General features: G+C 37.4%; 1 protein-coding gene across 1 annotated transcript in view; it reads left to right on the top strand.

Moving 5' to 3' along the window:
* LOC114872528 (proteoglycan Cow) overlaps positions 1 to 27,186 on the top strand; it is a 99,016-nt gene that overhangs the window by 55,392 nt on the left and 16,438 nt on the right. Inside the window, exons 2-4 of the mRNA XM_029179809.2 lie at positions 5,725 to 5,782; positions 13,478 to 13,580; positions 13,994 to 14,125. Coding sequence (XP_029035642.1) covers positions 5,725 to 5,782; positions 13,478 to 13,580; positions 13,994 to 14,125 — 293 coding nt within the window. The remainder of the gene's footprint in view (positions 1 to 5,724; positions 5,783 to 13,477; positions 13,581 to 13,993; positions 14,126 to 27,186) is intronic.

Raw genomic sequence — 27,186 nt, 5'->3', positions numbered from 1 at the left:
TTAATTCACAGACGGTCAAATAATTAAGAAATTAATATATTAAGTGGGGGTTATAAACGGAGCATGGCGCTTCAGGCGCCTTGGGCCTCTTTCCTGTGATGGCCGCAAGGTGTCGCGTGTGTAATTCCATCCTTTCTCGCAAGTGCTCCATCACGGGCCTTGTCGATATTATATATAAGATCTGAAAATATAGAACCCAGGCGTCTGAGGCAAGGACCGTCCACGTCAGCCCCACTGAACGAGTTCTAGTGGACGGTTCCTGAGACGAAACGCCATAATTTTCCCGCCGGCATTCTACAGTATCGAGGACATTGCAATTAAAAATATTCTATTTTTAACAGTAAATATTCAGGCAGAAAGCATTGCAATAGAAAATATTCTAAATTGGGAACATTGAAACAGCAAGCATTGCAATTGAAAATATTCGAATAGAAATTATTTGAATTAGGAAATATTGGGATGAAAAATATTGCAAGCACTGTAGTAGAAAATATTTGCATTTGCTACCAATGTTCATAAATAACTACTATAAGTTTGTACATCATAAAGTTTATTCCTCACACTGAATGAAAGCATCCTCAAGGATCAAGGGCTCATCAGGGTGTTTCTCAAAGTCACGAAGAAGCTAGGACCGATAGTAATTATGGATAATCGCTGGCAGACTTTACGATCAAGTTTCGACCCTAGAATAACACCGGAAGGGCGTGCGACAGGCTGGTTAATTGGTAAAGTTCCAGGTTCATGGTGGTTGCCTACTCCGGCGAGTAGTTTCGTTCACTTTTAATACAGTTGCGGCCAAAGGGCGGGTATTAATAGCGGTTTCAAACTTTTTCATGGCTAATTTCTTTTTCTTCTTATTAACACTCGGCGGGGAACAATTGTCTATAATAGTCTATTAAAAAACGTTGAAGCTGCAAACTTCACCTCGAAAGTTGGAGCAAAGTTTAAAATAAAAATAATTTCTTTTTTTTTTTTTTAACTCGTATCTTGAAATTATTTATTGAATTTCAAATGTTTAACACCGTTCACTCGATAACTAAGCTTGATAAATCGCGTTGATAGAAAACCGAGGCGGAAAAATTCGGAATCTCAAGGATAGCAAGAAAGTCACGTTTACGTTGAATACTTAGTCCTTGTCAGAAACTTCAACCCCTAAGGATGCTTTAGAACCTATCAGATAAATCTACTACAATATCGAAAGGGAGAAAACTTGCTGCTTCAAGTACTTTTAGATAGAAAATCTTTTTTAACATTTTCAATTGAATTAAATGAACCAAAACGAAACATACATAAATCTTCTACATCAATCTAACAACCAAAAACTTATATTTTTAATTTATAAATTGATAATTTTAGTTGAAAAATTCCACCTACCTTCGATTTTATCAGCTTTTTTCTTCGAATTGATATTTATTCTTTTTTTTGAAAAGATTTGAGAAAAAACAGAATATCATCTAGCACGAAAATGTTTAACTAGAAAAGTTCCAAAGTCAATTAACCTTCGAAGTTTCTATTCGAGTCACGATTGGTGGTTTCAGAAACGATGAAATGCTCGACATCAAACGTCAAAATCGACTTATAAAAATGTCGATGAACATTTTCAACGAATAGGACGATTTTTACGAAGGTTCCAGTTGGCAATTCTCCAACCTGTTCCTATCCTCCGTTGATGTCGAAGCAGAATAACGGCTAGAGAAAAAGATATTTCTCCGGTGGGAACGTTTTCTCGAGGTCTGAACACCCGTTGTAATTGATGTTCCCTAGATTAGAACGGTCCAGTGTCGCGTATTTTATTTTTCTACGGGGTTTTCTTATGGGGTACTGGAAAATTTAGATGGAAATGTAGATAAATTTAGTCTGGTTTGATACGTAATTCTATCATTCTAAATGAGAAATATTCAAATGGAAATTGTTTTAATTAAGAAATGTTGGAATCAGAAATATTCCATGGAGGGAATACTGAATGGGAAGCATTAAAATACAAAATATTCTCAATTAGAAATCTTCATTTAGAAGTGGGAAATATTCAAATAGAAAGAACTGAAATAGAAAATATTCTAAATTAGAAATATTTTAAGTGAAGGATACTCAAATAGAAAACATTGAAATAGAAAATATTCTAAGTTGGAGATATTTAAATAGAAAATATTCTAAATTGAAAATATTTAAATAGAAAATATTCCAAGTGAGAAATATTCAAACGGAAAGCCTTGCATTAGAAGATATTCAAATTGAAATAACACAATATGTAGCTAATAAACTCAAATAATTAACCCAACGGCGCGAATAAGCATTGTAATTCCATAACTAACAATAAAGGATTTTCAATACCTGTGGGACATTAGCAACAATACTAGATGTTGGGTTCGCGGTTTGGTACAAGTTTCGAACAAGTATCTGCGGCCAGGTAAAAGCGCTTAATTGCCCAAGTTCCATGGCCCAGTTCACGTTCCCCTTTCTTGAGGTTTGTATCGTGTAGCAGCCGGTCGAATTTCGATTCCAGAAAACAAAGCAAACCACCTCGAAAATTGTTCTCGACAGAAGGGACGGAATGAGATGTAACGAACGAACGGACGTTAATTGATGAGGATCCTCCAGCTGTTTGCTCCTTCGTTAACCTTTTATCTGACGGCCTAACGTTGAAATAAATAACAAGTGTAATTAGGGTACGATAGGGTACGAAAAACATCGATTCGAGGTATTTAACGCGGGAACACGTTTCCGGAAATGCGTTTCAGTTTGCGTTTCTCGTCGGGGCTGTCCTAAAAGCGAGCCACGTCGGCTCGGAAAGGCCATTTTCGGCTCGACGAATAATTTAGTCCGGCTACGAAGCGAAAAGTGGCAGGTCATCTCAGCTCGAGGGTAACGGAATAACGAAGCGAGCGTTATACAGTTTCCCAAAACACTCGTGCATTCAGCATGAAGTTTGTTAAAGTCCTTTCAATTGATACTTAATCCATCGAAGAAACACTCCAATTGAGATCATACAAATGTAACATTGATTGCAATTAAAATTTGTTAACGAACTTGTAATTTACTCTTGCTTCAATCTGAAAGTAATTAAATAAATCTATACATCGTTTGGAGTGCAATTCATGAACTTTAAAGGTAATTAGAGTCTATTTAAATTCGATGCAAAAGCTCGAGAACTTTGCAAATTAATTATAATATTATTAGTGAATTTAAATCGAATCGAAATTATTTTCATTTCAGAATATACAAAATTAACAATATACAATTCAGAATATACAAATTGTTGAAATTGAAAGATGAAAATATCTGATTTTGAATTATTTATAGCGTTAAAATGAAATTGCAAATTTTCGAAGTTCCTACATGACGGAGAAGGTCGTTGTTCCGCGAAAGCTGATTAACTCGCTGATTAATTATTGATCCGCGGAAAGAGGAATTTCCATAATCCAAGTGTCCCTAGCATCGCGATCCGACGCGAGGCTGTTTCTGCAAACGCTGAATCGTTCCATATTTATCGCGAGTGCTCGACTTTCGAGGATCGTCGCCGCGTTCAATGTTTCGCGTTCGCATTAGCGAAACGTCTTGAGCCGTTTTAATCCCGAGCCCGAGTTCTAATGTGGCTGTCGCGTGAAAATTAGACTTTAACGGGCGAGTACCCGGAGTTTGCCGTATTCGCGTCGCTCTGTTTCCCGATTTAACACGAATTGAAATTTTCGAAGTAATAAATTACTGGTTAAAACGAGAAGAATTAGAAAATAGAATTAGATTCTTCGCTGTGTGCTTATTTCTGATAGAACTTGTTGAAATGCATCGATTCGCGTCGCGACGTCTAATAAATTCTAAGTGGTCTGTCAATCTTGATCACCGTAATTATCTCTAGGGACACGGAATTTGTTTCCGGAAAAATTGGCGCAGTAAATTCGACCGTTCCACGCTAGCTTATTCCTTATTCCGTTCGATGATAATTACAGAGTGCAGCGATTGCAACGATGCAATTTGAAAGTCCGAAACGAGTGGCTCTCGTGTTTTCTTCCAATTCGGCTAAGGTAACACCGAAACTCCCTTTTCTATCCTCTTAATTGCGAAATATCGTTACGGTGTAATTGTATAGTATAGCCGGTGCCAAGCAGGATTTTCAACGAGACAAAAACCAGGCCGCCATTTAAACCGGTGCATACATCGCACCGTCGGTGAATATTCGACGTCGCAGAAAATTCACTTTTGGAAAAAGTGAAACGCGGTGAATGGATCATTTGGCGGCGGCGAGCTGGAAAATACGTAATACTAGAGTTTCGACGGGGAATTTTTGGCGAGTACCAGGCCGCGGATGCGCGATACAATTTGCATGGAAATTAAAATATCACCGTGCGACTGTACGTCGTGAATGGATATTGTAAATTGATGTTGAAGACTTTCGGAACCAAGTCTTTCATCTTCTATGATAGAAGATAGTAAAAAGAATTGATTAAAAATTTTATTTTTAAATATTTAAATTAGAATGTGTAGGATAGTGGACATTCTCTAGTATTAAAAAAGCTTAGTCATAGGAATATGTTTATTAGTTTAGATTAAGATAATTTACGACAGGGTCATTTGGTGACCCGTGATTTATACTTTAGTCGTTAATCGTAGTTTTGTCATAACTTAGTTGTTTTAGTCGCTTAGTTGTAATTTTATCATAGTTTAATTATCTGTAAGTAACTGTTTATACATATACAATCTTCATCTAATTCCAATCGATCCGGAATTCGTTTCCGCCTTACCATCGTCAAATCCCAGAGAATGTTTGAAATATTTCCAAGTGGTCACTAGCCTAGATTTCGTCCAGCTTTTTCCCATAGGTATGCTAGATACTATCCTGGAATTATTTTCAACTGGCACATGAACTATCACGCGAGCTAGAACACTTTCAGCCCCGTCTCTCAGCCCGGTATCACCTATCGAGCTTCGACGACCTCGGCCTGAACTTCGAAAACGTCGCTCTGCTCTTTTTAACCTGGCAACCCTGAATTTTATGCACGTGATGAGCGATCGTTCGTCACATTGCACAATGCCACGGCAGCATCGAAGGCTGCTGCGGCATTAGCCGATGACTTTTGCCGTAGAACGGCCCTCGAACATGAATTTCGTGACACCGAACCCGACCTTGACTACTCCCTATATGTGCAATCTGAAATGCAACTGCATTTCTGCACGGTAGATATTTGCATCGGGAGAAATGGGTTTGTGGAAGTTTGGGTTCAAATTATCAGTTACTATAGGGTAGTAAATTCATAATATCGTAGCGCCGGGGTGTGGTGTTTGTACTTTCCATTTCAAATAATAACGACAACATTCAACTAACAAAATATTTTTTTAACTTTTAAATTTACATTTTAATATTTTTAATTATATAAATTTAAATTTTTATTTTTAAATCAATATTTCAATCTTAAATTGAATAAATCTAGTTCCGTAGGTCTGTTCGCGACGGCTTCTCGAGACATTCTCAATATTCGAATATCGCGTGGTTGTCCAAGAGACCCAAAACATCCGGTAATGTGTTTCCGCTCGAAACAAGGAATAGCTTCTTGTAACAAAACGTCGACAGCTTGTCGCGGGGCAGTTGATGTATCGATAAAGCGACAACTTTTTGAGAAACAACTGTTTGAAATTTTATTATAAAAGAAATTATCTATTTAAGATAGGAAGTAGTAATTAAGTAATGTAAGGACTGTAATTTAATGAAAATACATTCTTTTTCTGTTTCAGGATGACACACGTATAATGAAAGTGGGTGACAAAAAGAGATGGATACACGACCCTAACAGTAAGTACATCGACATTTACAACCCGTTCTATTACATTAGAAGATGCATAGAAGATCTAATACAATTTGATGACTTAAAAGTATCATGAACAAGCACTTATGTCATACCAATTTAAAACTTAAGTATGACAGAAATAACTATGTAAATATAATTTATAATAATTCATTTAGTTAAAAACTACCCCCGTTGTTCGTTCGTTCGAATATTTCGCTTCCTTTTTGAAGCGTGTGTTCCTTTTTATCCGGAGCTAAATAGCCAATTACTTCGAACTTGGTGGCTAACCCACTTCTTCAAGTGCAAATTCTGTCGCCGTGGTAGAAAAAAAAAAAAGAAAACGAAAGAAGTTGAGAGAGAAGGGAAGAGAGCATTAAAGTTTCCGACAAAGTTTGAGGAACCTTTGGTACGCAAATTATGCAGTATTATGTTAATCGTTCGAGGGGCGGGCAACTTTTACCTATTCGAGCTGCTTTGCAATACTGTAACGAAACTCGTTCTTGATTAACTTTTCGTACAAAGCGTGCAACAATGAATTCACCCCCTTTTTTTAATCCAACCTCTCTTCTTCGTCTTTTTAATAACAACCGCGTTGAAAAATATTGAACCTTGTTCATTCTGTAATATATTAACATTTTACAGATTAAAATTATGTAAATTTTAAGAGTTTCGAAAAGTTCATTAATTCTCGTCCTTATCTTTTAGTATGTATATTACACAATGAATAATTTGTTTCTATATATTTGAAAATAATTTATTAGAAATACAATTAATATAATTAATACAGTATCATTGTATTAGAAATAGAATTATCCAGCTTTTCCCATTGTATTTTATTACAGTTAATATGTCAATACAACATTCAATTCGAACGCCCTGAATTTTTCTCAATAAATTTATCTTACGATATACCGTGAGATTGGGGGTATTACATTCGACGGGAAACAAACGGATTACGTTTTCAATCGTTAGTCAAGAATAAAGAGGAAACTGGATCAATTCTATAGGGTAAAACAAATACGATTCTTTTGTAAATTGTACGGTTAGATCAGTCTGGCGGGAACAGCACACAAAGAATGAATGTAATCGTGTGTACTTGTTTCGTTATTGCTACGATAACAATTCCGTTGTTTTATCTTTCACTATGCGGTTCGTCGCACCCCCTCTTTTTAATGCTTTGCTTCTGTTTTTGTATCTTCGTTCTTTTATTTGACGAGCATGCAAACAAGTAACGCACAAACGTTCGCCAGAGGTTTCCCCTGTAAAAAAGCGCAGTTGATTTTTTTTTTTCCATTTCGTTCCCTCCTATCTACCGACTATCCATCATTGCTTGTTATTACGAACGTGGAAAAGGGAAGCTGGAAATTTTATAGGTAAATAAGCTTACGTATCACTTAGGAGACGCTGGATTTTTTTTAATATATCTAATTAGAAATATTAATGGAATAATAAAAGTATTATGTAAAATTTCGATATTTAAAACGTTAATAATTAAATTTACTCGAAAATCCTTGATTTTCACGTTTAAGGGTGCTAAAGCCACCACTGCAATTACGTCTATCTATAATGGTATAGCCAGTATAAAAATAGTCGTTCAAGAATGCATCTCACGAGGCGTTGGAAAATATTCGTCGCGAGCCAACAGCCAGGGCAACCAACGGCCGGAATCGATAAATCAGATCTCCTTTTTCATCCTTTCCATTCCACCCTCTATTTTTCTCCTCGTTCCTGGCGTGCTACGTGCGTTCGTTAAATTGAATCGCGTCCTGGTAGCTAGCGGCCCTGGAATCGTCGGTATGTTAGCCGCAATTACTTTGTCCCCATTCAGCAGAAATAACCGCGGAAGTCTGGCCGGTGATTCGAGGGTGGTCATAATAATAGGCCCGCGGGTTAACCCTTTGTACCTCGACCGTCGTTGCGTTCTTCTTCTATATGGTAAAACTGCAACTGCGAAAGGGTTTGAGGACGTTGGAACGAATGTCACGCGCGTTTGGCGTTGAATACTACGCCCTGATTATACTTCCAATACAGCAACGAAGGGAAAAATAAGTTTGATCGGTGTCTTTTCTGTTTATATTTTAAATAAATTGTATTTGAAAGAAGAAATTAAAGGAGGTTACGCGTAATTGGGTAATTAATTAGATTCGATTGCAATCGCATTTCTCGAATCCTGTTTTCTATTCAAGAGAGAAATTTCTAGCGAACGAGTCTGTCAACAGGTTGAACAATTCGTATCGTTAAATTAGCCCACGGTGATAAATAAAATATCCGGTTTCTAATCTCGCGTGTCACGGTTGAACACAATTATTTCGATCAGGTGGAGTAATTGATGACGCGACACGATACGAGGAACGATGTAGAGCATCTGCTAACGGACTCGATTGTTCAATTTACTGTAATCGTACCACGCCTGAAGAATTCGAATTTAAATGTCTGTTCGATAAACTGATCCAATAAATTCAGCTGTCGGTGATGAAAATACTGCAGGAAAGATTTGAAAGATGAATAAGATATGAAAGAAAAATATTTCTCTTTCAATACTCAATTTTCATTACATTATAATTGGGAAGAAAAGAAGATCTCACAGCCTATTTTATATAAAAATCACGTTCAAGAAAAAATGGAACATTCAAGGAAAGCCGGGTAAGAAAGAAGAAATCATCTCAACTTTCCTTTCACTGAAATTACACCAAGACAAATTGCAGACGTTACGGCTAATTGTAAGTTGAAAGAAGACGATGTAGCGGGGGTTAAACATGGCCCGCAAGCGAAGAAAGAACCATGATAAATCTTCCCCGCGGTCATAGCTTGACGCGTGTTTTAATGGCGAAATAAATTGCCAGAGGAAAGTCGTTCTCGATCCGTGTTACAACTTGTTACTTTGCTTCCAATAACGCCGCTGTAAATTCCGTCGGTGATGCGATACGTGCAATTACCTTGTATCTATATAATTTAATCGTGTTCTCGATCCTGCTACCTTATCTTCTCTGGTTATCTTTCATTCCTGCAGGCAAACGCAAGGATAAGCTACGAACACCGGTGCGGACGAACGAAAATTTTCATCGATTAAATTCTCTAACATATCAAATATTAATTTCACACTTTCGAATTTTATTCCCGTACGACATTCGAATCCATATGAATATTATTTGAAATTTCTTTCCTCGCTTCGAGTAATCCGGTATTCAAAATTCATACATCCATTCGCCTAAGCTGCTTTTTGCATTTTTATTTATTTACGGATGCAGCATATTTTTTCACACGTGTTCTCCATTTTCTCGCGGCAACCCTCATAAACTGCCATCCTAAATCATCTCATATTCCCAGGCTCATAAAGTAAGCTTTAAAAGAAAATAACGCGAGCACCGTGTAAATTATCATTACCCCGCGTAACATTGTTATACCGTAACCGTGATTAACCTTATCTTTCGTATTTTTATCGATCCTGGTAAATTTAAACTCTAAATCATAGGTTGGGTCAGCAAAGGCTACCATCGGAGGGTTAAAGGGTTAACGGTGATGGTATCGAATTCCGAGCGTGCCAGTTTCTTCGTGCCGGTTATTGTCGATGGTTTATCTGGTTCCAGCGTTTATCCAGCATCTTCGTTATTAGCATCGTCGATCATTCAGCCCTCGAAACGTATGATCGATCGTCGCTGCTATCTCCGTTTCGCGAGGTCCAATTCACGTAGAAGTCTATCCCATTTTGGCCGCATTGTGCGCCGTAATTGTCAATAGCCTAATATATGCTGTAATCGATATCGTAATACCATTCGGGGTTGGTGGGAGGGTCGTTGAATATTCGGATAATTTATGGGGTACAATGGGGAACCTCGGCTCTTAATAAAATAAACCTTTTCTCCTTACCATGCATCTACAATTAAGTAGAAATAATTAAATTTAAATTTAACAATTCCATGTAAATAATTCATTTGATGAAGCCCTGATGGAAATTTTCATGCTGAGATTCAATAAGGTTGTAAAGGGTGCAAAGATTAATAATGCCTGATTAAATGTGTCGTTCATTAACGATCCTCTTGATAAGACGAGACTGCAAGGGGACCAGAGGAGAATATTAAGCGTAGGCAGCATGTTTGTTTTAATGGAGGGTGATTATGGAAAGTGGGCCACAGCTATAACTCTTCTTTTCTAAATGAAGCCACAGAAAATTGGGGGAAAAGAGAAATATTACGCGGTTTTAGGGGAGTTCATCCTATGATCGCTTATTAAACTTTCTTCGTTGCTGGATTTATGAAGGTTTTGAATGTATTTGAATTGTGGAAGGAAACTTTTATGATTTTCATTTATTTGTTCACTGCTGATATGTACAGTGGTTCACAAAATTATTCGCACACCGTTTAAAACAGAATACCTCATTTAAAATTGGACCAAATTACTTGAGGTTTCTCAAGAAGCTGTAAAAATTTATTTACTAAGACAGATTACTAAGTCATATTTTAAGTTTTCATTATAGGCTTACATAAAACAGTTGAAAAATTGCCCTTCACTATTTTTTATCACGATTTCATCAAATTGTGATTTTTTAAAACGACAAAAGCACATATCTTAGTAAATTAATTTTTATAGCTTCCCTAAAAGCCTCAAGTCATTTGATCCAATTTTAAATGAGGTATTCTATTTTAAACTTTGCTTATTACCATTTTAAGTTCCTTTTAATATTTAATTAACGATTCAGTTTACGAACTCTGTAAAATTATTCATTTTTAAATTGCAATTAATATTCGCAAAAGTATTAATAATGTAGAAAGTTAATAACTGAATTATCGATAGAGATCGAATATGCAACTCGTTGGTCCTAAGTTTGCATGTCTTCGCGAGGACCAGGGAGAGAAGACAATAATGCGAGCCGACAGTTTCCACGCGAAGTGAATTGGATATCCAACGTCGATTCGACGACTCGCACGGTCGTTCGATTTCTGTCAGGAAAAGGGAGTATAGGTTGGAAAACGTCGTGGCGAATTTTCCGCTTGCAGATTTATCGTGTTCGGTCAGTCAAATTCGGCTTGAAATTCGAACGGATTGGGGAACTTGTCTTACAGAATTCGAGGAAATTTTTTCATGGAAACAGAGGATTGTTGAATAAAGATACCAGAGGGATCCCTTCAAGCAAGAAAATGATAGAAACAATTTTCCATCCTCCATTTTTGAACTTCCTTCCTTCGTTCGTCGAAATCCATGTTGAAAATAAAAAGTGTATCGCGCAAATAACGGAGGGCTCCGTTACGCGTCTAATTAAAAGTTTGCCCCAGGAAGTTCCACTTACCGTGGCGAGCAACTAATATCCCCGAAAGGAGCGGAATAGCAGCGGAATTAAAGTCGACCGTACATGAATTAAGGAATACCAGCCAGTCGTTTCCCGTATTGCCCGTTTTCGCCAGGTTACACGGCTATTTGCGCGGGGGCAACTTCCAAGATAAAAAAGATCAAATGAGGTGGTTTTTACTTAGATCGAACCCTTCCTGCGGTTTCTTCGATGCGGTTTCACTGTACATCGACAACGATGCACGGCACTTCGCGCAAATGAAATGCCGCAACTTCTCTGGAAACATCGTAATTGGAGGAAATGGAGATTGCAAATTGAAAAAAAGAGAGAAAATATTTGGTAGACTCAATTTGATGGATTTTAGAGGCTCGATTTTTGGGGAAATTATTATAATTAATTTCTGTCGCTTTTCGTAATTAACGATGGAAGAAATGATACCACTGCAGTTTAAGTAGTATAGACAAACATATGGTCAGACAAATGTATAAAACTGTACAAAGTAAGGGTGCACATTTTTAAATAGTATGCATTGGAGTAATTTCGATTTGTATTTAAGGGTAGTACGCCACCCTAATTATGCTACAAGTAAACATACACTGATCTAAAGAATCACGATAATTATACTGTCCAACAAATTTTAACTTTTTTCAATGTTCCGATCCCCACTAGGTGATTCTTGTAGTGTTTTTACATTGATTACGAATTTGCAAACCGTTTTGCTCCTATATTTACAACTTTTGAGAAATTTGATTTTGAAAAGAAAACATATTTTTCAGATTTAAACAAATTTTCTGACGTAATTATAAAAGATATTGAAATTCTATTTATACTAAAAGATTCTGTGAACTTTCCTGAATACAACCATACCTATCTTTAATACATTATAAATGTTTAAGTATGTTCGAACAATTATTGAACGCGGAGGGACTCCGATTTGGCACCAATTTTTTAGGATATTTTTTAATTTATCTGAAAAAGTAGAGGTTCAGCGTAAAATCGAATTATACCACGCGATAGAGCAGATTTTTTTAAGTTCTACTTCTAAACTGGTTTGCAGATTCGTAATCGGCGCACAAAACATTATAAGAATCACCTAGTGGGAATCGGAACAGCAATTCACTGTTGGACAGTGTTATCTATCATTGTTACCCACGAAAATGGGATCTCTCTGTTATAACTGCAGATGGAATAGAGGGGTGAAAAAGCTCATGCTCGCGATCAGAGTTAATGACGAAGAGAGAAATTCAATCGAATAAAGGTATGCTTCGAAGCTACCAATATCGCTTGTCGACTATTTCCAGACGAATGCAATTGTGCTCGGCCATTGAACGTTCACCGCGCAGCTACATCAAAGAAACGAATCATTTCGTTTGGCGAAAATCCGGATTGCCTCCTTGCGTCCACGACAGAATTAGTTTCAGCCCTCTTCCTCTCTAACCGGCAATCAACCGTAACCCGTTCGCAACTTGGAAATTTACTTCGACGATCCAGCCCCTTCGTCGAAGGAAAAGGAAGTCGAAGAAAAATTGGGTGTCTTTGGGAAAGTAACTGCTACGTTCACGTAGCATCCGTGGAATTGGTCCAAAGATGAGGAAAAGAAGGAATTGAGAGTATAGGACGTATAGATCCTCTACTAACTATTTTATTACTGATTTTATTGCTTCGTTGGGAATTGAAAATTTCAATTTTTATTATCGAAGGTGGTTAATTTGGACTGTTATTTACTGTAATTTGATTTAAAAATTGTTGTCAAAAAATGGATTAAAGGGTTGAAGTTGATATTTTTATTTCCATTTTTATTTTACATTGTTCTACAATTTGTATTATTCCTATCATTAAATAATTGCGTTGTTTGCTTTAAAACACGGTACAATAAATATAGGAAAAATGGTAGAGGAAAAATTTTCTGCTATCCAGAAAATATGTTACACCGAAACTGTTATGTTTTCCCATTGTAATCGAATAATGTTTCGTGCAATGCAGGTACATATTTCGAAGCGTGAAAACATTGCATTATTCGAATGTTTCCATGCGAAAAGAACAAATTATACATTCGAGTATGTATTCGAAAGAAAGGAAACATACACGTATGAAAATAATACCGTAAAACGCCAGGGAAATCTTGCGTTCTTCGCTGAGAAGCGATTTCGAGGAGAGTTTTAAAATTTAATAAGGTGAAACTGCGCGCGTATTCCGTGGCATCGATACGCCTCCGGATTACAAAGTCGAAGCTTAATATCGACTGAGGTCGTGAATTTTTCTACGTCGTCGAGCGTGACTCCTGTGAATAGCGTAGGGGGTGAATGAGAGTATTTGCATTTCATTTTATAAAACATCCATTTATTTTCAAAACGTAGCAATAGACTTCTATCACCAGCATCATTTATTAACATTGTAATTTCTTTTTATTTTTCAGGCGAACTTTGTCGTCAGCTGAATTGCAAGAAAAAGGACTTGTGTTTGCTGAAGGACACGTTCACAGCTGTTTGCGTTTCCAAAAAAGAGCTTGAGAAATCAGGGTAAGTATCCTTCCGAGAATTGAAAATTTTTTTATGCGCCTCTAAGGAGAATTGAAAAAATTGTATAACATAGCAGCAAACTTTCTTTCACGAACAAACAATTCCATGACTTTGATATATAAGTTCTTGCAACTTGTCATATTTTTATAGGCCAGGAATCGCGTGTAACTTATTCCATTTCCCAAGAGCATCTCGGCAGCTTGACACGGAGGATCCGTTTAAATTTTTAAGATTCATGAAATCGCTTTGCTCGACGTGGAATACGTTCTATCAAAGTTATCTTTCCAGCGATTTTTCTTCAAATATAATATTTCCTTTCTACAGTAAAAAATTTTTGGAAAAATAATATAACTTCAAATTTTCAAACATTCTGGAGACCAATTCAAAAAGGAATCGACGACTATATTTTTCAGGGATATAATAATCCCAAAATCCCGGGTGATTCAGCAGAACCGACGAATGAGAACGGAAACTTCGGTCGACACGGAGGACGACGACGCCTTTTTCGACTCCGAGGACGATGACGAGGATCAGGACGAGTCCAAGTAAGTGTTCGCTAGTTTTATTCGACATACCTTCCTACGATTCCGAAAATCCATTGTTTCCTACGAAATCTTCAATATTAGAGATCGTTGTATGGCTTTCACAGGGTTGTTGAAAAATTGCAATTTCAAATTGTATTTTCTCTGCGAGCAGAGCAGAATGAAAATTGAAACTCTGTTTTTTTGATTACTTTGTTACTTTTTTAACTCGTATTGAAAAGAGAAATTGCACGTTTTGTTAATAAAATTCGTATGTGTATTTTAATGATTTTCCATGGAATTTGTTTTGGGACAGAAATTTAATTAAAATATTACGAAATTTTCTATATTGAAACACTGACGAGTTCAGTTTCAATTTTCCCTGCCTCGGCAGAATTATTTTGTTAGTAAATATTCCATCGATTAAAAACTTCCAAGGGATCATCTTTGATTAGAATTTTCATCCGAATCCAACATTTCCTAACGCATCAGTGTTTCTCGGGGGATGAAGTTTAAAAAAACAGATGAAGGAAGCAAAGTTGCACTTTGATAAGACAACTTTTAGCGATATTGAAACACCGAGTTCGAGGAAACTGTGTTGTTTGCTGAGTTGCAGAAATCTTTTTTTTTTCCTGTGGAAAAGTTCCACGATCTGTTCGGTGATTAAACGTAGAAAAGGTTCGAGTTTCAGGAAGAATTACCATGGTGAAGGTAATTTTTTGTTTCCTTCTCTCCAGGTATATAAAACTTGTGAAAATGTAAGAAAATCTCGCCTTTCATAAAAATAAAATTCCTTTGTTTCGAATATGGAAAAGTAAAAAAGAAAAAACTTTTTATATTCAGATTTTTCTGCTCTAATAGAGTTTCAATTGTATGTTCTTTGTTTTAAGCTTTTCGCGGGATTTCAATTGTTATTGGAAAAATGAATTGATACCACTATTGGTGAAACAATTGAGCGGAAAGGAAGCGTATAAACGTCGAGCAAACAAAAATTTGAAGATTTCTGTGTGTTCGTTTATCGGTAAAATATTTCTGAAATTACTGGTGTTTGCGATGAAATTCCTTGGAAGGGAAAATATCACGCTCCATTTAACCCCGTGCTCGATGTGTGATCAACATTTCGGTATTCCTGGCAACAGAAATAGAGTTTCAAAAAAAAAAAAAACCCACTCGACGTCCGCAATTATCGTTTAATGAGACCCAATTTGTACGATATTTTTCACCGCGATTCCGGTGACTTGACGAAAGCTCCGTGATAGAAACAGGAATAAAAGAATATTTCATTCATTCATTTCGTATTCATATTCCAACGACAAACACAGCCGAGTAATTCAATTTATTAGGATATGCAAAAGTTTCCACCGCTTTTATGGCAATTTTCTTTTTTTAATATCCCGTAGATAATGGAATATTTTTAATGAAAATATTTTATCCTAATAATTGCTTCTATCCTGTTATCTCTGGTATAAGTTATAAGAGCGAAGATCACCAAAAGAGGAAGAAAAGAAAAACAGAAAAACCGAGTTCCAGGGGGAAAAAAATACACGCAGTCTCTGTGTTGTTTTTTTTTCAGTAGACATTTAGCAGGAAGTATTGGTTTCGTCGGTTCTCTCCGCATGTCGAACGCGTTTTCCCTCTGGCTGAGTCGAATAAAAGGTTAGCTTTATGGGTCACGTATTCACGGTTTCGTGCCTCTTAAGTTTCAATGCGATCATCCAGACAAGGGGGGAAAAAACAACGGGTGTTCGCCTTGCATTCGTCGCGAGTGTCGTTTATAAAGGTCCTGAAACGTGTTTTATTACCTCCAATCTGTGACCATTTCGTCTTAGTGGTCGTTCTCTGTAATTATTTATAGATATTTAGATTTAGAGGCTGTTTTATGATCCCATCTATGACTGTTTGGATTTCATTCGAACTTTCATATTCCTTTTTATAGTTGTCACCTTCTATCATCTCAACACTATTACATTTTGAAAATTTATTTGGGGCTTTTGGAGATTCCAGTATAACCAAAGAGGATTAAAAATACTTTTTTAATATTCTATTATTAAATTAAAATATTCATAGTTTCTTCTAGCTGCTTGGCAAGAAAGAAATCTTCAAAATTAGAAACATGTCTGACCAATTATCCTTTTGTACTACTTAAAGTTTATTCCTCTTTCGCTAGTTCTCTTTCCGCTTCAATATGTTTCATCTGCTGATAAGCTCGAGTTTCGTGTCTCTCGTAGAGGTTTAAAAATTTGCCAAGTCGAAAGGTCGCGTTCTACAACAAAGCCAGAATCCAATATCGTCCTCTCGAAGTAGTCGGATTTCGTTGAAGCCGTCGAGGAAAGCGTGTGGCTGTTCCAATACCGTGGGGCGAATAAAAAATGAATTTCGAACGACACCGACGGGGTAACACTCGGAACCATGTGCGTTTACTTTAGCGAGAGGCACACGAAACAGGAGTTACTCTATTTTTGCCGCGCGAGGATACGAGAGGAACGTCGAGGCCGCATCGAGGAAAATTCCACGTGGAGAACAGCTCAGACGGAAGACGTAAGATGGCTGGAAAAAGAGTGGAGGAACGTTGCCAGCGAGACATTTCTTCCTACTTAAATTTACACGAGCGAGCTGAGCATAGAGGCTTTTCCATCCGGGGTCCCTCTTTTCCTACCTTTCCTTTTCACCCTTCCCTATGTTTTTATCTTTATCTCTCCATTGCTGGATACTCTAGCCTCATTCCAACCGTGTCCTTTGAGAAAATTCTTCGTAAAATGTCGTCACAAGGGTTACTTCGAACGAGAAAGAGTATAATTTGCGAAAGGGAGCTTCAATCCTCCTCGGCTATAATGCTATACCCACTCGTTTGACCATACGTTGATATCTACTACTCAGAAAATACATGATCTGTTCTTTCTTATCCGCAGTTACATTTTATGACTGGTGACCTCTATAATATTTAATGCTTTAATAAAATCGTCAGAAAATAAAACAATTAAATTATTTATAGATATTTTTTGTTAAATATTTAAACAGAGCGTCTTCACATTTTTATAGATTATATTTTTCAATCTATATTGTTTTGTTCAACGATGAAGAAAAAAAATGTTCGATCAACCGGAAGTGAAACCAATAAGTAGAGGAACATTGATAGTCAGCCCGCTATCGACGCAGTAGTAGAGAACTGCATGCGGTCAGACAAGTAATATAGAACTGTGTGTAGTCTGAGTCGAGTGGTATAAACCCGTATGTGGTCAGACGTGTAAAACTGAGCCATAGATGATCGGACCAGTAGAATACGACCTGGGTTTCCATTTGGTCAGACGTTGGTTTATTGTACTTGACGATGGATATACTGATCTATTCTACTTGCCGTGGCCAGTACGAGCTTTTGAAGATATTTAACCTTTGTGCGACGATTCGTATTATCATCGATTGATTTATAAGGGGTATGCGGGCACTCCAAGTGTTCTATTTAAAATGAACGCGAGCTGAGTGTAAAAATTTTCCAAAAATGGAAACTTGGAACAATTTTGAAGTATCCAATAGGAAAACGATAATTTTTGTTAACGTCAATGTGCAAATACACGGGTTAATTATTAATTATATTATTAATTTGGTAAATTACAATTCAATATCGTAAATTGAAACGATGAATAAAACAAAAATGAAATTCATCAAGAAAAATGATTTAAAGGTAGCCGGAGCATATTTCTAAAAAGCTTTTAAAATCAGTCCGAACATAATGTATAAGTTCCTGTGAAAAAGAAGGAAAAATGGAGATCCTCTCAAAAAGTCTGCCAAGTGTTACGCTACGAAGAATGCGAAGAATAAAACGAGAAACGAAATAAAGGAAACGAGAATCGCGCTTTTCTCCTGAACAGAGAAAAACGTAGTCCAAACGAAACACGGTCGATTCCGAGCAACGAAGAAGGAGGTGTATTCTTTGCCCGGTCTAAAAGCGGATTTCACCGAGCACCGTTTTCCAGTTCAGGGAAGAGACCTCGACTGTTCTCATTTTCGGAAGGCCACTTTCGTCTTTCGTACTTCTCTTTGTCGCAATTAGCGACGGCTTTCGAAAACGAAAGTAACGTGTTTCGCTCGGCCGTGAAATAATATCCTTCCACGATGATACTTCGTTGAGGAATGAAAATGAAAAATTGAATGATGCAATTCATAAGTCGCTTTGGATTATATTTCCAACATTGACGAGAAATAAAAAGATGGCTTTATTATTTTAATTATTATCCCGGTTGCATTCGCGTGATTCGTAGAATTTTATTGAAGTTAAAATATTTGTAGAGTATCAGCGGAATGCTCTGTTTAAGCATCGTTGGACTCGTTTGTTTAGCGGATTGATTGCAGTCAATAAGTATTGATCATCTAACTTCTGAGAAAAAGTCGTAAAGAACTTTAGCTTCGCTCGTTTACGAGTGAACGTAAATCTGAGATTATAATTTATCGTGAAGTCATCCACGTTTCAAAAATAAAACTTCACAGATAGAAGTTATTATCGATAAATCTTGTCGAATCATTATGAAGCTGAAAATATTCCTTGCTGTTGCTGAAGCACGTTAAAAATTTCAAACTCGTTTGAAACTTCCCATTAAAATTTCTACCTTCTGCGGATAACTTTTATTTCGCTTCATTAATTTCAACAGTTTCGCTGGCCAATAAAGTAATTAAGCAATTGTTGGGTCAATTTATCGTTGCGCGATAAGGGTGAATGTCTAAAAGAGAGTGTGGAACGTGCGAGGGGTAGAAAAACCGGGCGTTCATTACCCGAATTCTCTGAAAAGGTCGAAAATACTGCAGGAAAGACGTCGCTGAGTTCCTTTAATGCCCGAACTTATTCCCGGTGTACCATAAAGAATCGTTTCCCAGCTTCTCTTTACATTGCCTCGGTCTCGATTCCTTCCGGGAACGAGAAAAGGGAGGCTTTCGAGCCAGTGAAACTTGTATTTACGATCTTCTACGCGGAAACCAGTCGCGACGTGCTATCGATACCACTAGAATGCTCGTTGTCAATATAAACCCTAAATTATAAACAAAAAATAACAAATTTTATCAATACGAAGAGTCCTTTATGTGTATATGATTTACAGTAAGAAAAGAGAAAAAAATAAATGATTGGAAATGTAAACGTAGTTTGATAAGTAATATATGTCAATAGATGGTCAGACAAGTGGAATAGGACCTTGTGCGAAATTCTCCCTTTCCCTCTCTGCCATCCCGCTCTATGAGAGATGATAGATAATAAACTAAATTTTGACAAGTTACGGTTCCTTGGACATGTATTGCTGCTACGGCAACTTGTCGTGGAAAGGGTTCGCTAGGCGGCAATCATGAGTAGTCAGGGAAGCAAGTAGGATTATGTATCGTAAGTACAAGTAGTATAGCATTAATAGGAGTTCTTTCAAGGAGGTGAAATAAATACTCTTCCTCATTTAAACTTATAACGTAATTTCTGTTATTAATCTATAAAAGTAATTTTACAGCTTTGATCAGTTATTTTCATTTTTCATATCATCAGTTTGATAAAAAATATATGGGTGTATTATAATTAAAAATGAAGCTATTTTAATTCTCCTTAATTGTAAAAGGTGTGAAAGAAAAGGACAAGGATTTAAAAAGAATTACAGCAGGGCAGAATCAACATCCGCCTCATTTCGTTTAGTGTCGCGTGTCCGTGTGTGGACGCGTCACGCTCGGGTGTCGATGTGAACGAGTATGGAAACGCATCGACGAAGCAAGCCCCGGTGAATTAGTCTATCCGATTGGATTCCTTGCTGCCCTTTGCCGTACTCTGTGTACCTATCGCTCGGCTCGCGGAATTAGGCTGCCCGAAGCGTGTGTATCTCTAACCGGACGCCGAAATGAATGCCGTTCCGTGCAATTCCGGCTGAAATAGACTGGTGGTCTCTGAATGTATTTTGCGGCCGTGTTACTCAACCCCTCCTGTTTTACACAAGTTAATGTGGTCTACACCATTTAACGAGCATTATTTAATGATCTGTCAACCCTGGTTTATCTTATTTAAATTATTTTATATTACTTTTGGGAATTGAAAATATCGCCTGAAATTTTACTATTTATTTATCGCAAATAAGGTGAAAATATCAGTAAACATCTGTCTCTATTTATAATTCATTAATCTCACAAATATACGTTGCATTAAGTAAATATATCAATCAAGGTACAGTCTAGTTAACAATTTGTAAATTTACCACGGTCAATATATCTAGCATTGCCTTAGATAGATCCAATTGGCCAATCCACATAAATCATTTCTATATAGCAGAGAGAAAAAAACGAAACAAAAGTTTTATTTTCATCGCGCAACGTTCTCGTTGATATTCATTCGTCCACACCGACCGATATTGTTGAAATTCTAATTATACTTTTTTTCTCACGGTTGTTCCATTTGCAGGCTAGAATATTCCGTGGGACGAACAAGAAATAAATTGAAGCAGACTTTTCATTTTTCTCCGCCACGTTCGGGCTACGTCCCTGCCTTTGTTTTCTACCAAAAATTGAAAACACAGTCCCGCGATAAAACATGAAATTCTAAGGTCGAACAAGAGTAAACTTTCGATTCACGTTCAGATGAGAAAGAATTGAAAATTTTTTAAATGTTAATTTTTCACCACTCATCGAGTTAATGATATTAGGTAATGAATGGTATTAGGTATTTCGGAGATGGCCTGATATAAAAAGCAATTTCTATTTCCCTAAAGGCGTGTTACAATTAGAGTTGAAATCGGGCTAACTGCGTTTAAATTTTACACGAGCTTGGCATTTATCCACTAGAATCCAGAGCTACTCCAGCCCGGTGGTAATTGCTACAAGAAGAAAATAGCATTTTCTACTTTCTTCTGAAATACTACTTCCCTAAATCGAGGGAAAAGTAAGGGGGTTATTCTGAGAGGGTCGTTAGCTACCCTTCGAATCTTCAACCACCGAATCTAAATGTGCCCTAAAATCTTCTCGAAATAACATTTCTCATCACTGATCTCTTTTAAAATATTTTTACATTAATGCAGTCGTATTATATTTCAGTAGACAATATATTATCAGGTTAACTGCAAGAAAATTGCCAGACATACCGTTCAGGTAACAGGTTGTACTTGTAATTTGCACTGACAACGCCCTCTACTTTAGTTGCAAATACAGGATGGCTGATATGGTAATTTGCAAGCTCCAATTCACCTATTCGAACGAAACTTTTCGCATAAATAACTGCTTGGTACGGTAACCTGTAACCCAGGTAGAATGATGTTCGCATATGATCAGACACGTGAAACAAGTAGAATTAAACACAACAAATTTTACAAAAGGATTTACAACAGCTTGTAAAGAGAAAAAGAAATGTAACCGCGTCATGTTCAAAATTGGATAGAATTGTGGTAAAGTGTGGGAGGATGGTCGATAGAATTAACGAGACTTCGTACGTTCTACAAATTCTTTTTATTTAGGTCCGCTCACCGTGGCTTCTCAAATGCAACTCTCAGTTCATACCCTTTCACACGCTGATGCTTTCTCCCAAATATTCTTTCTTCTTTCGCTCCGGTTCCTTTCGCTCTAAAACTCTAAACAAACATCCATCGACAGAGTCACACATTTCTCAGTCGTTCCCAGAACCAGACCACACCATACGCGAAACTCGAACCGATTCTCTCGACACCCACGCCGCAATCGTGCAGATTCAATTTCACTCGTCCAAACATCCCACAATCATACATTCCTCACTTGGAATCTTACTAACTACGCAGGGACGTGGCGGCAGATTATTGCTGCCACGGAATAAATCAAGAATTACAGAAATTTCAAATAGGGAACGTTTAGTCCATAGGAAATCGGTAGTTTTCCCAAGCATAGAAGATCAGAACCAACCAATAAACGGATCAAAAACATGGAAGAAAAAAAGTCGAGTGTAGATGGCGAGTATTTTTTCATTTGAACCGCACACCAGGCCGACGCTGTTTACTTCTAATTAACAGTACCTACGCGGCGGCACTTTGCGAATTAAAACTTCTCCCTTCTCCCATGCCCTTTTCCCCTGTTTCGTGTTTGCTCTTTCGTCCCGCGTCCACCAACATCCGGCCCGAGCCAACTCGCGATTCCGCTTCATGCCCCGTCTCGTCCGCGACACCACTCGCTTTTCAATTATCATCGTTGATGAAATTCTTGGGAAATTGATCGATCACTCTGTAATAACTGAGGGATTACGTCCTTTTCGCATGGTTTTTTTTCACGAAAAATGCACGGTACTTCATAACCAGAAGGGGTTTCTAATTGCTCGCGAATGCGATATGGATATCCTGGTTTATATGTTTCTCATTTACCTATTGTTTTGATTTGAACAAAAAAATTCTGACAGAGAAAAGTGTTTTGAAGCTTATTCGAGTTACATAATTTGTGGTAGAGTCATTAGAACACAACAAATGTGGTTCGTGTTACAGAAATTTCTCATTGTACGAAACACGGCTGGCAAAAAATACCCCGGTGCATTGTTTGACGCGAGAAACCAAATATTTGTTAATGTTACAGCGATAATACGCAAGCGCAAATGCATTCTACCAGTATCGCGATGCACGTTCGTAAAAGTTATATTTTTTTTTTCCGCAGCTCCGATGTTTTTTCACCAGTTTCCATTTTTCATACTTATTTTCTCCCGGGAAAATTTGGAGCCGGCAACAAATTGCTTCAGACATATGTATACGATTTTTTATTAATCAATTTATATTTTTTTTAATGGCATATGTGTTTCGAATCTGTCACTGGAAATAAAACAGAAAAATGAATTACACTTTTTCGGTGCGGTCGTGTGTGATTAAGTAGAGATTGCGGCAGTAGTAGAGGAGCGTAAATAGTCAGACATGGGGCTAGTCAGTAGTAGTATAGGGACGTGTTTGTTCGGAAAGGAGTCGAATATAAAATTTAGAACAAACCAGATTCTAATGATTACCTATTTCTTTTTTTCTTATAAAATAGCGTAATTTCGGATCATAATATTATTTTATAAATTTTATGACAAAATTTAGTAATGAATATGTTAAATAAAACGACATCACGTAAATCCTTTTCACGGTACTCTTTCAACTAGAACCGTTATTCCTTGCACGACGAGAGCAATTTCGGAAAAATTTCTCTATGAGCAGGTGATGTCGTTTGTTACCGGAAGCTGGACCAACTGAAAGCCGAAGTTTCAGCGAACGGCCGGCGAGCAGAAATATATAGAGACCGTGGGTCGAAAGATAAACGCATGGTGGAGGGAGGGGAGTCAGAGGATTACATTTCGCATTCATGGAATTCCATCGAGTTCGCGTAAATCAAAAGTTCCGGAGGCAACCTTCGAAAAACTCTACGACGGAACAACGACGTCGTCGTCGCGACGCGTCCGATCGTAACTATAACCGATACGAATCGAGCCGAAACGAAATAACGAAAACGAAAAATCGTGGATCGCGATAAGAACCGTCGTAGTACGTTGTTCCAGTTTCGAGGCAATGAATAAATTTCATGTGTTCCTGGGAGAACGCATTGTTTTACCGGACAGTAAACATGGCACGCGATCCTGACTCGTTCCGAGCGAATGGTACTGTTGTAATTTCAGAAGTTGCATTTTCGTGAGTTTCTTGAATTTGAATACGAATTTGATGAAAACGAAATAGGCAAGCTGAACGAAGAATTTTTAATGAATCTGAGCGAACTACGCTCGGTTATTAACACAGTGAAATGAAAAATATATTTAACTCTTAACATACCAAGGGGGGTCCTCGAAGGACCCCAGAGAGTGATTTTTGGTGATTCTGCCGTAACTATAGGAACAAATTTATTCTAGATTTTTATGTGTGTCCCGAATCCGTTTAAGATAAATATTACATAATTAGAGGGATAATACGGTCGCTTAAAAATATAAGAAAAAATAAAAACACACTTGGAGTTCTGGCAGAGCTCCGATTGGTATACTACGTTACATATTTGGATTGATTTATTTCTTGACATTGGCATTTATGGCATAATAATGTGGATAAAGGGATCTGCTATCTTTAGGCCCACAATGCTTATTTAACTTAAATATATTTTTAGACATCCAAAGAACCTAATTTGAGTATCCTTCCACACTAAAATGTTGAGAAATTTTAAAAATACCACAGGGTTTTCCGAAAACCCCGCTTGGCAAATAACGTTGACGACCTAGGCTTGGTATGTTAAGGGTTAAAGCGCATATGTTCGTTTCAAATAAAAATGGCATGTTTTGAAATAAAATTATATATAAGGTAGTTTACAGATATTGTTGGTGTAGTTTCGTGTCACATTTCGGTTAAGTTCCGAGAAGGAATAAAAGAGTTTCACGTTGGTCGGAGCATTTCAAGCGAAACAACATTTGCTCTGGCATGAAAATTTCTTAGCAAAAGGTCGCGAAAAGGTTTGAAAATCCGGCATTGCTCGGTATAAAAGTTTCTCTCGTCGTCGGGGAATGGCGATAGCACCTGACCGAAGTTCGAAGCTTCTCACGGGCCTGAAACTGGTTAGCCCCGGATATAAAAGAACGAAATTAAAGGCGAATTCAAACACGTCATTTTACTTTTGTACTGTTTCACGTTGTTGTATGTTTCCTTCTATTTTCAAAGTTACAAAATAAACTTTGGTCCAATCAACTGTATCTTCTTTGATGCAGGATTGGTTTTACAGCGAATGTCATAGGTTGCGTTAGGTTATTCATGAATTTCTCCGATGTAACTTTATAAAACGTTGATACGTGCAACCGTGACGCGTAAATTCACTCCATATATTGCGAAGCGGATCTCATAATGCGCTTCGTGCATCACAAACCATCGGCGGATTCTGGCAGTCGTCGACCTCGAAGCGGCGGACCTCAAAGAGGAGCTCAGAACTACATAGCGAGTACTCTAAAGCGCAAACGTCCGAAAACATTCCGCTTCTTGGAATGATAAAAACGCGATGTTGTTCTGTAACACAGAGCAAACTACAATAAAGAAATTACTTCTCTAGGGTATCTTCGTAAGTAGCTTCAAACTTTGTTGATTCACTTTCGTACTTCCTTCCTTCTGTTCGGTAAATTTAAATGGTAATCCTGCTTGAAAATTTGAAATTCAGAATTGAAATTCTTTCTTAGCCGTAGAATATTTTGAAAAACAGCGAACGAAGCACGATCGTTTACATATATTTTCCTGTTCCTTTTGATGGTGAAGGAAAATTTGCTTTCGAAACCAACCATATCTCTTCGAACTTCACGGGAAACTGTTTTAAGAAAATAGCATCGTAAATTTGTTACATTTGCAATGTAAGCTCGAATGTGGACTCAGAGATACGGAAAACATTCGTTATATATTATTACTATTTCCTTCGTGTACAATTTTCATGGTAGATTCAGATCAAGAAGATAATATTCCAGGAAATCAAACTAGTAGAAATAAAACAGTAAATAGTCAGAAAAGTGGTACGTGAAAGTAAATAGACAAACGAGTAGAATAGACCAGTGCGTGATCAGACAAGTGGAATAGGGTCATAAGTAGTGCGGCAAGTGGTACGTTGCTATAAATGGTCAGACAAGTAGAATGAGATCGTATAGTGTCAGGCAAGTGTTATGGGATTGTATTATCCATGGTTAGACGAATGGATTGTGGTTATTGCTGGTCAGACAAGGAGAATTGGACCCCAGACAATTAGAGCAAGTAAAATAGGAGCATAGATGGCCAGACAAGGGAAATAGAACAGTACGTGATCAGACAAGTGGTATATTGTTATATATGGTCAGACTAATGGAATAGGTTCGTATGTGGTCAGACATGTGAAACAATGAGGCACGAATGAAATCAGAATTATTCATTCTGTATTAATTTTCATTTTAATTAAGAAAACCATAATGATCCTCTAAATTCTTAATCGGTGGTTATATAATTATTTGAAATTTTATCTCTTTACCCAGCAATTCGACAAAATGGTACTCAAACGAAATAATGGTCACAGAAGACCATCTACCCAACCGAGGATTAAACGAAACAGATCTAGGTTAGATTTGGGTTAAGGTTTAGTCCGCCTGGGTACATTAATTCAGAGTAGATAGCCAGTTTCTCAGGAGTGCTAGCTCAGCCGATGTTTAGTTGAAAGCTGAAGCTGAAGTCGTCGCTTCTGACGAATCAACAGTTGTAGCACGAAGCCGTCGTAAACGGGTTGCGCGGAATTATGAACACGGTTACAACTGAAGCAACCGTAGCCATAATAAAGAAGGTTTCCCGTTCGCGAGAGGGTTGAGCCCCTCTGTGGATTCGAGGAGAATGCCGCCGGTAGATTGTGCTTCGTGGCCAGGAATTCGTGGTCGTCGGCAAACGCGTAATTAGTTTGGACCGAATAACGCAGTAATTAAGCTGGTTTAACTCCTTTATCAAGACAGAGGCTCGTCTACCTTGGCTTCCTAACGGCCGACTCCCTGCGGCTTCTTGCTTTCTACCTTTCCTCCTCGACGAATTGCCACTTTCGCTTCTTAACTTCAGGTATATACCTACCGTTGCTGCGGGAAAATTTAATATTACATTTGCATCCGGTGAATGGAGAAGTTGGCCAATTTTCAATCTCCCTGGCAAGGAATAACTTTTCCAAAGTACGTTTCTATGGAGCTTATAAAATATATAAATAAACTTTGAAATTTCGCCAATTTTACCTGATCGCTAATGAAATTATTCTTCGCTATTGTCGTCTTTGTGTGGTTAAGTAATAGAAATGGATGTTGATTTCGGAATCAAGTTTGAAATCCAATAAGGTTCGAATAGAGTTTCTATGGAGCTTATAAAATATATAAATAAACTTTGAAATTTCGCCAATTTTACCTGATCGCTAATGAAATTATTCTTCCCTATTGTCGTCTTTAAGTGGTTAAGTAATAGAAATGGATGTTGACTTCGGAGTCAAGTTTGAAATCCAATAAGGTTCGAATAGCGAAATGCAACACCATACTAGCTAATGATCTCTCAGCCGTAAAACTCAATATTGGTGAGCCACGAAACTCGATGTTGACCTCTGTGAACGGTGGAACGTGATACCGATAATCACCAAGTAGTAGAGCTCAATAATAACGG

The sequence above is a fragment of the Osmia bicornis genome, chromosome 3 (genome assembly GCF_907164935.1).
Source record: "Osmia bicornis bicornis chromosome 3, iOsmBic2.1, whole genome shotgun sequence".
NCBI classification, from domain to species: Eukaryota; Metazoa; Arthropoda; class Insecta; order Hymenoptera; family Megachilidae; genus Osmia; species Osmia bicornis.
The sequence above is the reverse complement of the archived record's forward strand: the minus strand, read 5'-3'. Positions and strand labels throughout refer to the sequence as shown.